Source organism: Bufo gargarizans, chromosome 3 (assembly GCF_014858855.1).
Source record: "Bufo gargarizans isolate SCDJY-AF-19 chromosome 3, ASM1485885v1, whole genome shotgun sequence".
Taxonomy (NCBI): Eukaryota; Metazoa; Chordata; class Amphibia; order Anura; family Bufonidae; genus Bufo; species Bufo gargarizans.
The window spans coordinates 290527636-290540552 of record NC_058082.1 but is presented as its reverse complement, the minus strand read 5'-3'; the positions used below and the strand labels follow the sequence as shown (position 1 = coordinate 290540552).

General features: G+C 49.7%; 1 protein-coding gene across 1 annotated transcript in view; it reads left to right on the top strand.

Annotated features, from left to right (window-relative positions):
• Positions 1 to 12917, top strand: part of RPS6KB1 (ribosomal protein S6 kinase B1) — a 51599-nt gene that overhangs the window by 24646 nt on the left and 14036 nt on the right. Inside the window, exons 7-8 of the mRNA XM_044286297.1 lie at positions 2959 to 3059; positions 5732 to 5822. Coding sequence (XP_044142232.1) covers positions 2959 to 3059; positions 5732 to 5822 — 192 coding nt within the window. The remainder of the gene's footprint in view (positions 1 to 2958; positions 3060 to 5731; positions 5823 to 12917) is intronic.

Sequence of the window (12917 nt, the reverse complement as noted above, 5' to 3'; positions counted from 1 at the left end):
CGAAGGCATACGGCGCCGACGCGCTCGTCCTTCCGTGGCGCGAATTCTCCCTTCTGTACGTCTTTCCTCCTTTTCCCCTCCTGCCACGGGTTCTTCGGAGGATCGCGGCAGAGGGCGTTCCCGCGATTTTAATCGCCCCGGATTGGCCCCGCCGGTCTTGGTACGCCGACCTAATGTTGCTGTTGGCAGACGCACCGTGGCCACTGCCCTCCAGGGAAGACCTTCTCTCTCAGGGACCGATCTTCCACGAGCATTTAGGCTCGCTACGTTTGACGGCGTGGCTATTGAGACCGCCGTCTTAACGCGACGGGGTTTCTCCGCGGACGTAATCCGCACCATGATCCGTGCTCGTAAGCCTGTATCCTCTAGGATCTACTATCGGGTTTGGAGGTCCTATCTGGGGTTCTGTGAGTCCCGGAGCATCCCTCCTCTCCGATTCTCCCTTCCCACACCTCCTGTCCTTCCTCCAGTCGGGTCTGGACCTGGGGCTGAGCCTCAGTTCTCTGAAGGGACAGATTTCGGCGCTGTCTATTCTTCTCCAGCGTCCCCTGGCCCCTCTAGGGCCCATTAAGACCTTCTTACAAGGGGTGGCTCACTGTTCCGCCGTACCGCCCTCCAGTTCCTTCCTGGGACCTGAATGTGGTGCTCTCGGCGCTCCAATCCGCCCCCTTCGAGCCTTTACGGGAAGTCTCCCTTCGTCTTCTGTCCTGCAAGGTCATCTTTCTTGTGGCCATCACGTCTCTCCGACGGGTGTCGGAGTTAGCGGCTCTTTCTTGCTCCGACCCTTTCCTGGTCTTCCACCAGGATAAGGTTGTGCTTCGGCCTGTCCCGACCTTCCTGCCAAAGGTGGTTTCCGCCTTTCACATCAATGAGGACATCGTCCTTCCGTCGCTCTGTCCCTCTCCTTCCCACCCCAGAGAACGGGAACTGCACCGTCTGGATGTGGTCAGGGCGTTGAGGATTTACTTGGAGGTCACCGGATCCTTTCGGCGCACGGACTCCCTGTTTTTGGTTCCGGAGGGTTCGCGCAAGGGTTTGGCGGTCTCCAAGGTGGCTATTGCCCGTTTCATTAAACTGGCGGTGTCTGAGGCTTATCGAGCCAAGGGCAGAGCTCCGCCTTTCGGCATCACTGCTCATTCCACCAGAGCAGTCGGTGCTTCCTGGGCGCAGAGGCATCGGGCCTCGGCTGAACAGTTGTGCAAGGCAGCCACTTGGTCCTCTCTGCACACTTTCACAAAGTTCTATAGAGTGCATACGCATGCATCAGCGGATGCTGCTTTGGGCCGCCTGGTTTTGCAGGCAGCGGTTTCCTGATGCTCTGGTGGTGTTCCGCCTTGGGTTTGTGGTCCCTCCCTTCTTGGACTGCTCTTGAACGTCCCAAGGTCTGTGTCCCCCAAGGAAAATGGGCGAGAAAAGGAGATTTTTGTATAACTTACCAGTTAAATCTCTTTCTCGCTCTTCCTTGGGGGACACAGCACCCACCCTTCTGTGTTTGGTTACAGGGTTATGGTTTGGCGCCCCGTTGGGTTGCTGGTTGGTTGTTCCTGTTATTGGTTGTTTTCCTTTCACTACTTGGACACGCAACTGGTAGCCTCTATCTCCAGGCTGAGGGTATAGCTGATGGAGGAGGGGCTTAACAGTTTTACTTAGTGTCACGCCTCCTAGGGAGCTGAGCTATACCCAAGGTCTGTGTCCCCCAAGGAAGAGCGAGAAAGAGATTTAACTGGTAAGTTATACAAAAATCTCCTTTTTGGGTATAGAGCTGAGGACATGGGTTTCTAGATGGCCGCTAGCACATCCGCAATACCCAGTCCCCATAGCTCTGTGTGCTTTTATTGTGTAAAAAAAGCGATTTTATACATATGCAAATTAACGTGAGATGAGTCAGGGACAGGACTCATCTCAGGTTAATTTACATATATATCAAATCTTTTTTTCTTTTTTTTTTTACACAATAAAAGCACACAGAGCTATGGGGACTGGGTATTGCGGATGTGCTAGCGGCCATCTAGCAACCCATGTCCTCAGCTCTATACACAAAATCCCGGTGACAGGTTCCCTTTAAAGTGTTTTTTTTTTTTTTTTTCCCAGAATTTAGAAGGAATGGCTTACTACTGAATATTTATACCCAGTAGTAGCTCCTGGACTGGAAGTCAAGGCGAGAACTACACAGCCCTGTCCATTGTATAGTGGACAGAGCTGATCACTGCACCGCTGCTCCCATTAGAGTAACGCTGGGTTCAGACCTGAGCGTACTTGAACGTACGCTCTGTATGCGCTATTGTACGGCCGTTTGCAATCGCGCATACAGAGACAAGCGAACGCTCATTGTCGCGCGTTCCCGCTGAAGTCTATGTACGGGAACGCGCGACAAGACGCCCCAAAGAAGCTCATGTACTTCTTGGGGCATCGGGCGTTTTACAGCGCGATCGTACGCGCTGTAAAACGCTCGGGTGAGAACCATTCCCATAGGGAATCATTGGTTCTTGCCTGTTGAGAGTTTTACAGCGCGTAGGAACGCGCTGTAAAACGCTCAGGTCTGAACCCAGCCTAAATGAAACCAGCGCTGTGGTTACCAGCTATATCCGCTACATTCGGCACTCCAGCTGCTGTTAAACTACAACTCCCAGCATGCAAACCTGCTCAGCTGTTCTTGTAACTCCCATAAAAGTGAATGGAGCACTCTGGGAGTTGTAGTTTCAGAACAGCTGGAGTGCCGGAGGTTGCTGATCCTTGATCTATGCAATTGATTAATCTGTCAGTAGTTCTACAAAGTCTCCATGTAGCCCAGGCCTTACTATTTGAATAAAGATGAAATGGGTGACATGTTCTTCTTAGGAACAGACTTAAAGATGGCCAATGGTAGAATATGGCATGGGACGAAGTATAGATTTTTCTGTGCTGAATCTCTACATGTAACGTACTGTTTTTATATTATTAATCCCTGTTTATTTTCAGCTTTTACTTAGCAGAGATCTCAATGGCTTTAGGACATTTACATCAGAAAGGAATAATTTATCGTGATCTGAAACCAGAGAACATCATGCTCAACCATCAAGGTGGGAATACAATAACTTGCAACTGTCTCCTTGGGTGAAATTTTAAGAACTTTTGTTGTCAGTGTTTGATTAAAGGAAATTGTCACAAGCTTTGTGCTGCGCTATCTGAGGCTAGCTTGAATTTTTTTGCAGTACTTTTCATAAAAACTTTGTATCTGCTGGAGCAAGAGCTGAGCTTTGAGTCAGTGGGAGTCATTTGTTAAGGGCTGTTTCACATGAGCATGTGCAGTCCAGAAGTTACGCTCAATTTTTGAATGTGATCCTGCTTGTCTTGCAGGAGTGCACAGCATTATTATGATTTATAATGCTGTGTGCCTCTGCATGACCTTATTGCTACTGAATCAGTGACATAAAGCTGTTAGTATGATCTTGTAGAAGTAAGGTCATGGAGAGGCACACAGCGTTATAAATCAGTACAATTCAGCGCACTCCTGCAAGATGGACATTGTCAAGAATGGAGGATCATATTCACACACGGAGCATAATTTCTGGACTGCACACTAGGGCTGCAACGATTAATCGATGTAATCGATTATATTCGATAACTGGATTCGTTGTCGACGAATCCAGTTATCGAATAATCGCCGATTCGTTGCTATTCGGGCGGGCGGGCGGGCGGGCGCTGCATCTTTATTTTACCTTTTTACAATGACGCTCCCGCTCCTGTAACAGCCAGGCAGAGCGGACGGCGGCGTAACGTCACTCAATCACGTGACGCGCCTGCTCCGCCGCCTTCATTCATGAAGTGGGCGGAGCAGGCGCGTCACGTGATTGAGTGACGTTACGCCGCCGTCCGCTCTGCCTGGCTGTTACAGGAGCGGGAGCGTCATTGTAAAAAGGTAAAATAAAGATGCAAGCGCCGGGGCTGTTAGGGGGAAGGGGGGTCTGTGTATAGCACTGCTATGGGGAGGGGGGAGGATCTGTGTATAGCACTGCTATGGGGAGGAGGGGGGGTCTGTGTATGGCACTGCTATGGGAAGGGGGGTCTGTGCACTGTTATGAGGAAAGGGATCTGTGCACTGTTATGCCCATAACAGTGCACATATCCCCCTCTCCATAACTACGCCGTCCACAGATCCCCCATAATAGTGTCGTCCACAGATCCCCCATAAGTGTCGTCCACAGATCCCCCATAAGTGTCGTCCACAGATCCCCCATAAACGCCGTCCACAGATCCCCCATAAACGCCGTCCACAGATCCCCCATAAACGCCGTCCACAGATCCCCCATAAACGCCGTCCACAGATCCCCCATAATAGTGTCGTCCACAGATCCCCCATAAACGCCGTCCACAGATCCCCCCATAAGTGTCGTCCACAGATCCCCCCATAAGTGTCGTCCACAGATCCCCCCATAAGTGTCGTCCACAGATCCCCCCATAAGTGTCGTCCACAGATCCCCCCATAAGTGTCGTCCACAGATCCCCCCATAAGTGTCGTCCACAGATCCCCCATAAGTGTCGTCCACAGATCCCCCCATAAGTGTCGTCCACAGATCCCCCCATAAGTGTCGTCCACAGATCCCCCCATAAGTGTCGTCCACAGATCCCCCCATAAGTGTCGTCCACAGATCCCCCCCATAAGTGTCGTCCACAGATCCCCCCCCATAAGTGTCGTCCACAGATCCCCCCATAAGTGTCGTCCACAGATCCCCCCATAAGTGTCGTCCACAGATCCCCCCATAAGTGTCGTCCACAGATCCCCCCATAAGTGTCGTCCACAGATCCCCCATAAGTGTCGTCCACAGATCCCCCATAAGTGTCGTCCACAGATCCCCCATAAGTGTCGTCCACAGATCCCCCATAAGTGTCGTCCACAGATCCCCCATAAGTGTCGTCCACAGATCCCCCATAAGTGTCGTCCACAGATCCCCCATAAGTGTCGTCCACAGATCCCCCATAAGTGTCGTCCACAGATCCCCCATAAGTGTCGTCCACAGATCCCCCATAAGTGTCGTCCACAGATCCCCCATAAGTGTCGTCCACAGATCCCCCATAAGTGTCGTCCACAGATCCCCCATAAGTGTCGTCCACAGATCCCCCATAAGTGTCGTCCACAGATCCCCCATAAGTGTCGTCCACAGATCCCCCATAAGTGTCGTCCACAGATCCCCCATAAGTGTCGTCCACAATTTGTTTTAATATGGCCTTTGAACATAATTTTTCAAGTAAGATCATATAAACCTCTGTTTTGTAATTTTGTCGTTTTTCCCGATTAATCGATTAATCGTAGAAATTAATCGGCAACTAATCGATTATTCAAATAATCGTTAGCTGCAGCCCTACTGCACACACTTGTGTAAAACGGCCCTAAGTGTTTTATTTTATTTTTTCTACTATTTGTCGCTGTTACTGCCGGAAGATCCACCTAATTTATGATGAGTCGTGTGCCTCATCATAAATTAGGTGCATCTTTGGTAGTACACACCCCTGCCAGAAAGACCACGCCATATATTTGCTGTATAACTGTATGAATATAATAAAGGTCTGCAGACAAAATTTTAAGTAGATATATATTAGAAAATTGTTCAACGTCCTATTCTCTACATAAATGTACTCATTAAAACCGAAAAATCTTGTTAAACACTGCACCTAAAGCTTTCTGAAAACGTGTGTGATCGGTCACAGATTCTTGCTGTTTTTATTAGTTGTATTTTGTTTCTCCTTTTTCTAGGACATGTTAAACTGACAGATTTTGGACTTTGTAAGGAATCCATTCATGATGGCACAGTAACACATACATTTTGTGGAACCATAGAATACATGTGAGCATTTTATATTCAACATTTGTATGAACTGGAGTACAGATATAATCAAAGAATACGGTCACATGAGTTTTTTGTTGTTGTAATGTTCACTTTTTTTTTTTTTTTTTTTTGCTCGCTGAATGAGTGAATATAGTTTTCTCGCCCATATTCATTGGGGGACACAGAGACCGTGGGTATAGCTATGTCCTCTAGGAGGCGTTGACACTAGTAAAAGCTGTTAGTTTCTCCCCTGGCAGCTATACCCCGTCCAGCCTGGAGAGAGAGCTTCAGTTTTTTCTAGTGCTCTGCAGGGAATCTCCTGAAGATTTTTTATTTTATTTTTTTCCTTTTTCAGATGGGAAAACCTTGCCTCCCTGTTCTCCCGGGGTTGAGTTGCGCCAGTGCCGGTCATCCACACTGCTGCCTCCCCCACAGAAGACAAGGTGGACCAGTGCAGCCTCGCTCCCCTGCATTCCGCCAGCCAAGGTGTCACCTAGGTCCGCTAAAGAGAAGACCCTCCCGCCATACCAGACTCCTGCCACTCCGGTGCCAGCTGCTGAGGAGGTGACCCTGCTGGAAAAGGTGACCTTATAGGCCCACTTATGGAAGGTGAAGTGAAGAGGAGGAAGATAGGCGAGTACGGGACTAGGTAAGCATGTTAACCCTCTCCTTCCTTTCCTATTTGAAGGGTTCTACGGAATAGGCTTCCTCCTTGCCAGACACGGACTTAATTTTTATTTTTATTTTTTTTTACTAGCCCAGCGCCACAGTCTTCCCTTCCCCTCTGTGCCGTCGGTACTCGGACACATAGGGGGTTAATGGCATTAAATCACAGCGGGCGACCGTGCACACCGCTTTGGTCGGGTGTAGAGAAGATGCAGAGTGCCTGCTCATAACGAAGGGTTGGACCTCTGATCTCCCCTTGTCTCCGCTCCCCAGCGATAATCATCCCCTGGAAGCGGGCGCCTAAGAGTACACCGCTCCAGGAGGCTAACGCCAGCATCAGTCCGGGCACCGCAAAAATATGGCCTCGCCTGATCATCTCCGGCCAGCACGACATTCTGCCTGTGCAATCTAGCCCCGGCTTGTGGCCTCCCCAGCATGCGTGCACAAGCGGGCGCATTTCTCTGCGATCTGGTGCGACTTCACTTACGGTGAGCGCACTGCCCTTTGGCCGGCAGCGGCATGCAGCGCTGTCCCCGCAGCCATCGGTGCTCTGGCCGTAACAGTTGGCCGTGTTTCAGAACTTTAGGCCCTGGCTTCGGCCTACTAGCCCGCACTTCACCCCAGTGAGGGGGGTGGTCTGGCATGAATTCTTCCCGCCTTGACTTCCCCTCCCCTCACAGAGCCCCGCCCTTGGTTCAGGCAGTTAACCTTCCTGGTCAGCCATCTCTTAAAGGCTGGCACAGGATTTCATGGGTTTCTATCTGCGGGGCTTTAATGTTGAGGGTTTCACTCCTCTACTTCCTGCCCAATTTACCACCTGCGCAATCGTGGGCATCTCGGTTTTTAACAATTTAAATAAAGTCCATTCGGGTCCTCCCCCCTCAGTCCTAATCACTGCAGGAACCCCCTATCAGTATCAGTCTGGGACCGGGTCCCATCACAGTCAGAGGAGAACCCTTCAGTTTTACATTCACTCTCTGGGGTCAGTTTGGTTGATAAAGCGCTGCCTGCGCAATCCACTGGTAGATCTGGATATTTCCTTTCGCCCTCTGGCGCTGTTTGGTTGCCAAGCGCTGCCTGCACAATCCAATTGTGTACATCTGGACCTTCCCAATCACCCTCCGGGGTCGTTTGGTTGATAAGCACCACCTGTGCAATCCGATTGTGTACGTCTGGATAGTCCCAATCACCCTCCTAGGTCGTTTGGTTGATAAAACGCTGCCTGAGCAATCCAGGTGGACATCCAGACCTTCCCAGTCAATCTGGGTCGTTTTGGTTGATAGAGTGCTGCTTGCGCAATCCCATGGTGGCCATACGGACCTTCCCAAGCACCCTCCGTGGTCATTTGGTGGATTAGCACCACCTGTGCAAATCCAATGGTGGACCTCTGGACCTTCCCACTCGACTCCGGGTCGTTTGGTTGATGAGCACTGCCTGCGCACTCCGATGGTGGATCTCCGGACTTCCCAATCTCCTTCCGGGGTCGTTTGGGTGCAATCCGGTCAGTGAACCTCTAGAAGTTTTCACTCCCACCAGGTGAGCCTGCGACTGCTATGGACAAGATTCTGAGCGTTGAGGCTGCACACAACGGGCCAGAGCAGGATATTTTCCTCCTCTGTCACCTCCACACCCCCACTCTTCCTCCCTAGGGTCACGCTGAGGGAATCAGTGGTTCGGTCACTGCCGTGATTCCAGCGCGATTTTCCAAGATGGGGTCCGAGGCAGACAGCGGTACTTGTCGTATGCATTACCCCCTTCCTTAGGTGGAGTATTTGCACTACTACTGGATGCAGTACTCCCTTGAATATTCTCTCCCTCCATTGGGGTCTACCCGCACTAGAACTGTTTCAGTACCGGCAGTAGGCGTTTTAGTAGGTGGCGGGACTGCATTCCCACTGGGGACAGTACTTACTGTATGCATTAGCCTCTTCTATAGTGGCGCTATGGCATTATCCCTGGTTCAGGGTGTACTGTATGTCTTACCCCTCTTACGTAGGTGGGGTATTGATACAGACTCTCCAGATGCCTTGCCCTTTCTGTAAGTGGCGTACTCCCTCTCTTCTTGGATTCAGTTCCTGCTATATGCATTACTGCATTGCCACCCTTCAATACTACCACTGAGTGCAGTGCTTGCCGCAAGCATTACCCCCTTCATTGGTGGGATAATTACAACATTGCTGCTTCCACAAGTGGTCCACTACCGTGGGGAATGAGTACACATCTTGGATGTGGCACTTCAACTACGCCACGGCTATAGATGCCTTAGCTTCTTCTACAAGTGAAGCATAGCGAGTATCGATCACGCTGGTGCCCTGTACTCTTCTAATGATATTTCGGTGCCGCCGGTGGATACTGTGGCTGTTTCCACGTTGTGTATTTTTCCTTCGATGCCGGTTTGGGGCATGAATATGACAACCTCTCTGGGGTTGCCCAGCGTCACTCATGTGTCCTAGCGTCCCCTATCTCCAGGGTCCTCCACTGTTCCAATATGTGTCTTCAACAATATGTAGTGCGTACACCATGGCACGTAATATTGTGATTACATTCCAGCAAGTCGAGTGTTACACTGACTATATTTCTATCCACCATTCTTGATGTGGGAAGTGGTTGTGCTGGCACTCTGGTTTAGCGCTGCAGCGTGTTCTCTTCCGCTGGTGCGGATTTTACGCTGGTACTAGTGTTTGCAGTCGCTGCAGTGGGGCAATCCCTCAGGTAGTGGTTCTACCCTGGCGCTGGCTTGGCGGTTGTTCCTGTTCAATGCCCTTCCCAGGTGGAGAGTTTTAGGTTAGCGCTCCTTCCCTGGGGCAGTATGGTACCACGGCCTCTACCGGATACCTCTAGTCTGCCCCTCAGTTTGCGCTGACGGGTACGCTGCGGCTCCTATGGTACGGGGGTCCTGGAGTAGCTATTACATACTCTGGCTCCCCCTGCACGGCTCCTTCGTCAGGTGACAAATTCTTCTAACGCCAAATTTGGAGGCATACGCTGCATGGCCCCCTCCTTAGGCGGAGTGTGGCACCGCCACTATCATCCGGGGGCTACTTCTGTGTAGTGCCAGTCTCAGATGGGGAATGGGCTTCGCCCTACCACTCTTTCTTCTGGCTTTTTTTTCCTTCTCTTGCTCTGCGTTCACGGCCACTCCGCAAACCTTTGTAGCTCCTACTTTACTACTTCCCCTCATCTATGTTGATGCAGGGTATTGGTTCTATGTTTTTTTTCTTCCAGTTGTTCTGGACCGACTGTTGGGCTGTGATGTTTTCCAAGTCCTACCCGTTGGTCCTGGGTGTACTACCCGTATCTACAACTACCTCTCAAGACTTGACTAGTGACTGCTATGTCAGTCAGATGTAGTCATGCCTTTTCACTGCACATTCCGTAGCTAGACTACGAGACTCGCCACGCCAGGCTGAGCAGGGGTGCTGTCACAACTGCTGATGGAGTTTAGTTCCTGGAACGGATCACCCCTTCTATCTTTCCTCCTCGAGGCAGGAGTTTTTTTCTCTCATCTTGGTCTGGTCGAAATTTTGAGTCGAGCAGTGTTGCTACTCCGTCAATACACGGTCGCTGACAGAACTTTACCGCCGATGATTCTCATATCGTCTCAACTTTTACCTATCCAATGTGTTGATTCCTTGGCTTGCGGTTGCACATACCTCATTCAGGCGTTCCTTTCTCAGTAGTTTATCAGCCAGCTTCTCATTCTCCCCACAAGCCTCCGGCTAGGGGGACATTGGTGGACCACTTACCGTTTCCGTGAAGCGCTTCCCTTTAGCAGGTGTGGATCCTGTGGTCCTGGGTTTTTGGTTGGCCATTAGTTCCTTGCTGGGGCAGTTTTGCGGTTTGTGTATCGTTTCCAGCGTCCTCTGACTCACCCGGGGCCCATAATACCTTCCTTCAGGGAATGGCACATACCAGCCTCCTTTACCACCTTGGGATCTGACCTTAGTCCTTTCAGCGCTCCGGAATTTTCCCCTTCAATCCTTGTGGGGGATGTCACTGGTGGCTATCAAATCTTATCAGATGGGTGTCCGGGTTGGGGTGCTCTCTTGCAGAGAACCTCCTGGTTCTAACAGGGATATGCAGTTCCCCGGCCCGTTCATTCCTTTCTCGGACGGTGGTCTCTGATTTCCATTTCAATTAAGAAACTGTCCCTCCCCTTCACCCCCTAGGGAAAGGGAGTTAGGTCATTTGGATGTTGTCGGAGCTCTGACGATTTATTGCCAGCCTCCAGTTCCTTTCCGGTGTACGGACTCTTCTTTTTTTTTGTCATCCCGGAGGGTCCTCGCAAGGCATTGGCGGCCTCTAGGGTGGCAATTGCACGTCTGCATTTGCTTAAGCGCACTGCACCCGGGGCAGGGTCCCGCCCTTCGATGTCACGGCTCACTCCACCACAGCAGTGGGCGCTGTTGCGCTCAGAGGATTTAAAGTTCGGCCGCGCAGTTGTGCTGGGCAGCTACTGTCCTCCTTACGCACATTCACAGGATTTTGCCAGATGCATACTTATGCATCGGCGGGCGCCGCCTTTGGACCACATGGTCTTGCAGGCGGCAGTTTTTAGTTACCTGCAGGGGCGCTGGCTCCATGGGTCTGTGCTTTTCTCTCCCTGTGGACTGCTCTCGGACATCCCAAGGTCTCTGTGTCCCCCAATGAATATGGGCGAGAAAACAAGATTTTTGTAAAACTTGCCAGTAAAATCTCTTTCTCACTCTTCATTGGGGGACACAGCACCCACCCAGTATTGTTGTTCGGCCACAGTTGTGGCTGTTGCTGGTTAGAACCTGGTTCGGTTCTTGGCATTGTTGCTGTTACACGTTTTTTCGTTGGTTTACTTGCTTCTCCTACTGCTTCTCACAAACTGAAGCTCTCTCTCCAGGCTGGAGGGGGTATAGCTGCCAGGGGAGGAGCTAACAGCTTTTACTAGCTTCAACGCCTCCTAGAGGACATAGCTATACCCACGGTCTCTGTGTCCCCCAATGAAGAGCGAGAAAGAGATTTTACTGGTAAGTTTTACAAAAATCTCGTGTTATTTTTGTTCTACATTTCACCGATGTAAATAATCAGAAAAAAATGCATAAAACTTCATGTTTCGGGCTTAGCTGGGCTAAAGCAGAGGCGCATAGTACATCGAAAAAAAAGTTCAGGGTGTGTATAGTCCATAAATGTCACTTATGCCTAAGTTTATATCCTCACCGACTTGCAAGAACTGAATAGACCAAAAATTTCAGCGATCCAGATGCCAGTACACATTTGAGTGAGAGTTGACAAATGTCCTGATTAGTTTCAGGGGGCCGATAGGTGTGCAACTGCTTGTCTTCTCATTCTTCAGGAGAAATGAACTATAGTGAAAACCAGATGTGATAACCAGGGTACAGCCACAAGTCCAGGTTTCCTGATGCAGTTTTGGAAGCTAAAACCAGGAGTGATTTCAAAGAAGAGAAGTCATATCTGTCCTTTATACCTTCTCTTCTTTTATGATCCACTCCTGATTTTTGGCTTCCAAAACTGCATCCAGAAACCTGAACTTGTATCCTCAGAGGGCATATCTCCTCGTTGATTGGTAAAAGGGATGATAATGTGAAGAAAAGTTTCTGTATCACCCTCCTGGTGTCATTGTGGCTGTACAGAGAGTTAGATAATCGTCAGACTATGATCTATCTTCTTGCTGTCACAAGGAGCTTCCACTGCCCCTTCTAGATTGCACAGAATCCGGATGTAAAACATCCTGCTCCCCGAGACCATACAATGGCAGTGCACTAATTATTGCACCTAAAATATTGGTATAATTTGTAAGCAAAAAATTCGGGAAGTTATTTTAACTAAAATGTAAGGTCTAGCCCTTGCATTTTATCAGCTGTAAGCATTTAGTCATGATGTTTTGCATACGTCCCTGGCAATGAAATGGTTAGATGAGGAGGGTGAGGCAGATGCTAGGAGAGACTTATCTAGTCAACCTTGAGTTATACTAGTATAAAATCCTGTTTACTGAAGAAGTAAAAGCATAATTGTGTTTCAGATTATCCAAAGGATGTAATTCCACTCCCACATCACTATGGGTAACAACTAACCTTCCAACCCATGTCGTTTTACTTGGGATGTAACGCCTGTGTAGGCGTGGGACAACATGAGTCTATAGTCAAAACCTTGGTATAATGTGTTTTTCTGCTATTAAAGGGTGTCTATATAAGCTACTTTTCTGACATCAGACTACATGAATCGCTTTATAGTTCACATGCACCGTTCAAATGGTAGCTTTGTCTGCCTTCTCTGCGGCTGTGATGCTGAAAAAACAAAGTTTGCAGCGATTCGCTAATGAGCTTGTAAGTGCCCAGGGGCATTTACTATTGCTGTAAGTACCTCGGCATTACTTGTCAATAACTCCTCCCCTTTCTGTAAGCTGGCCCAGTGTCCTGCTTACGCCACTGTCCTGCGCACATCACCGCTGAGCCC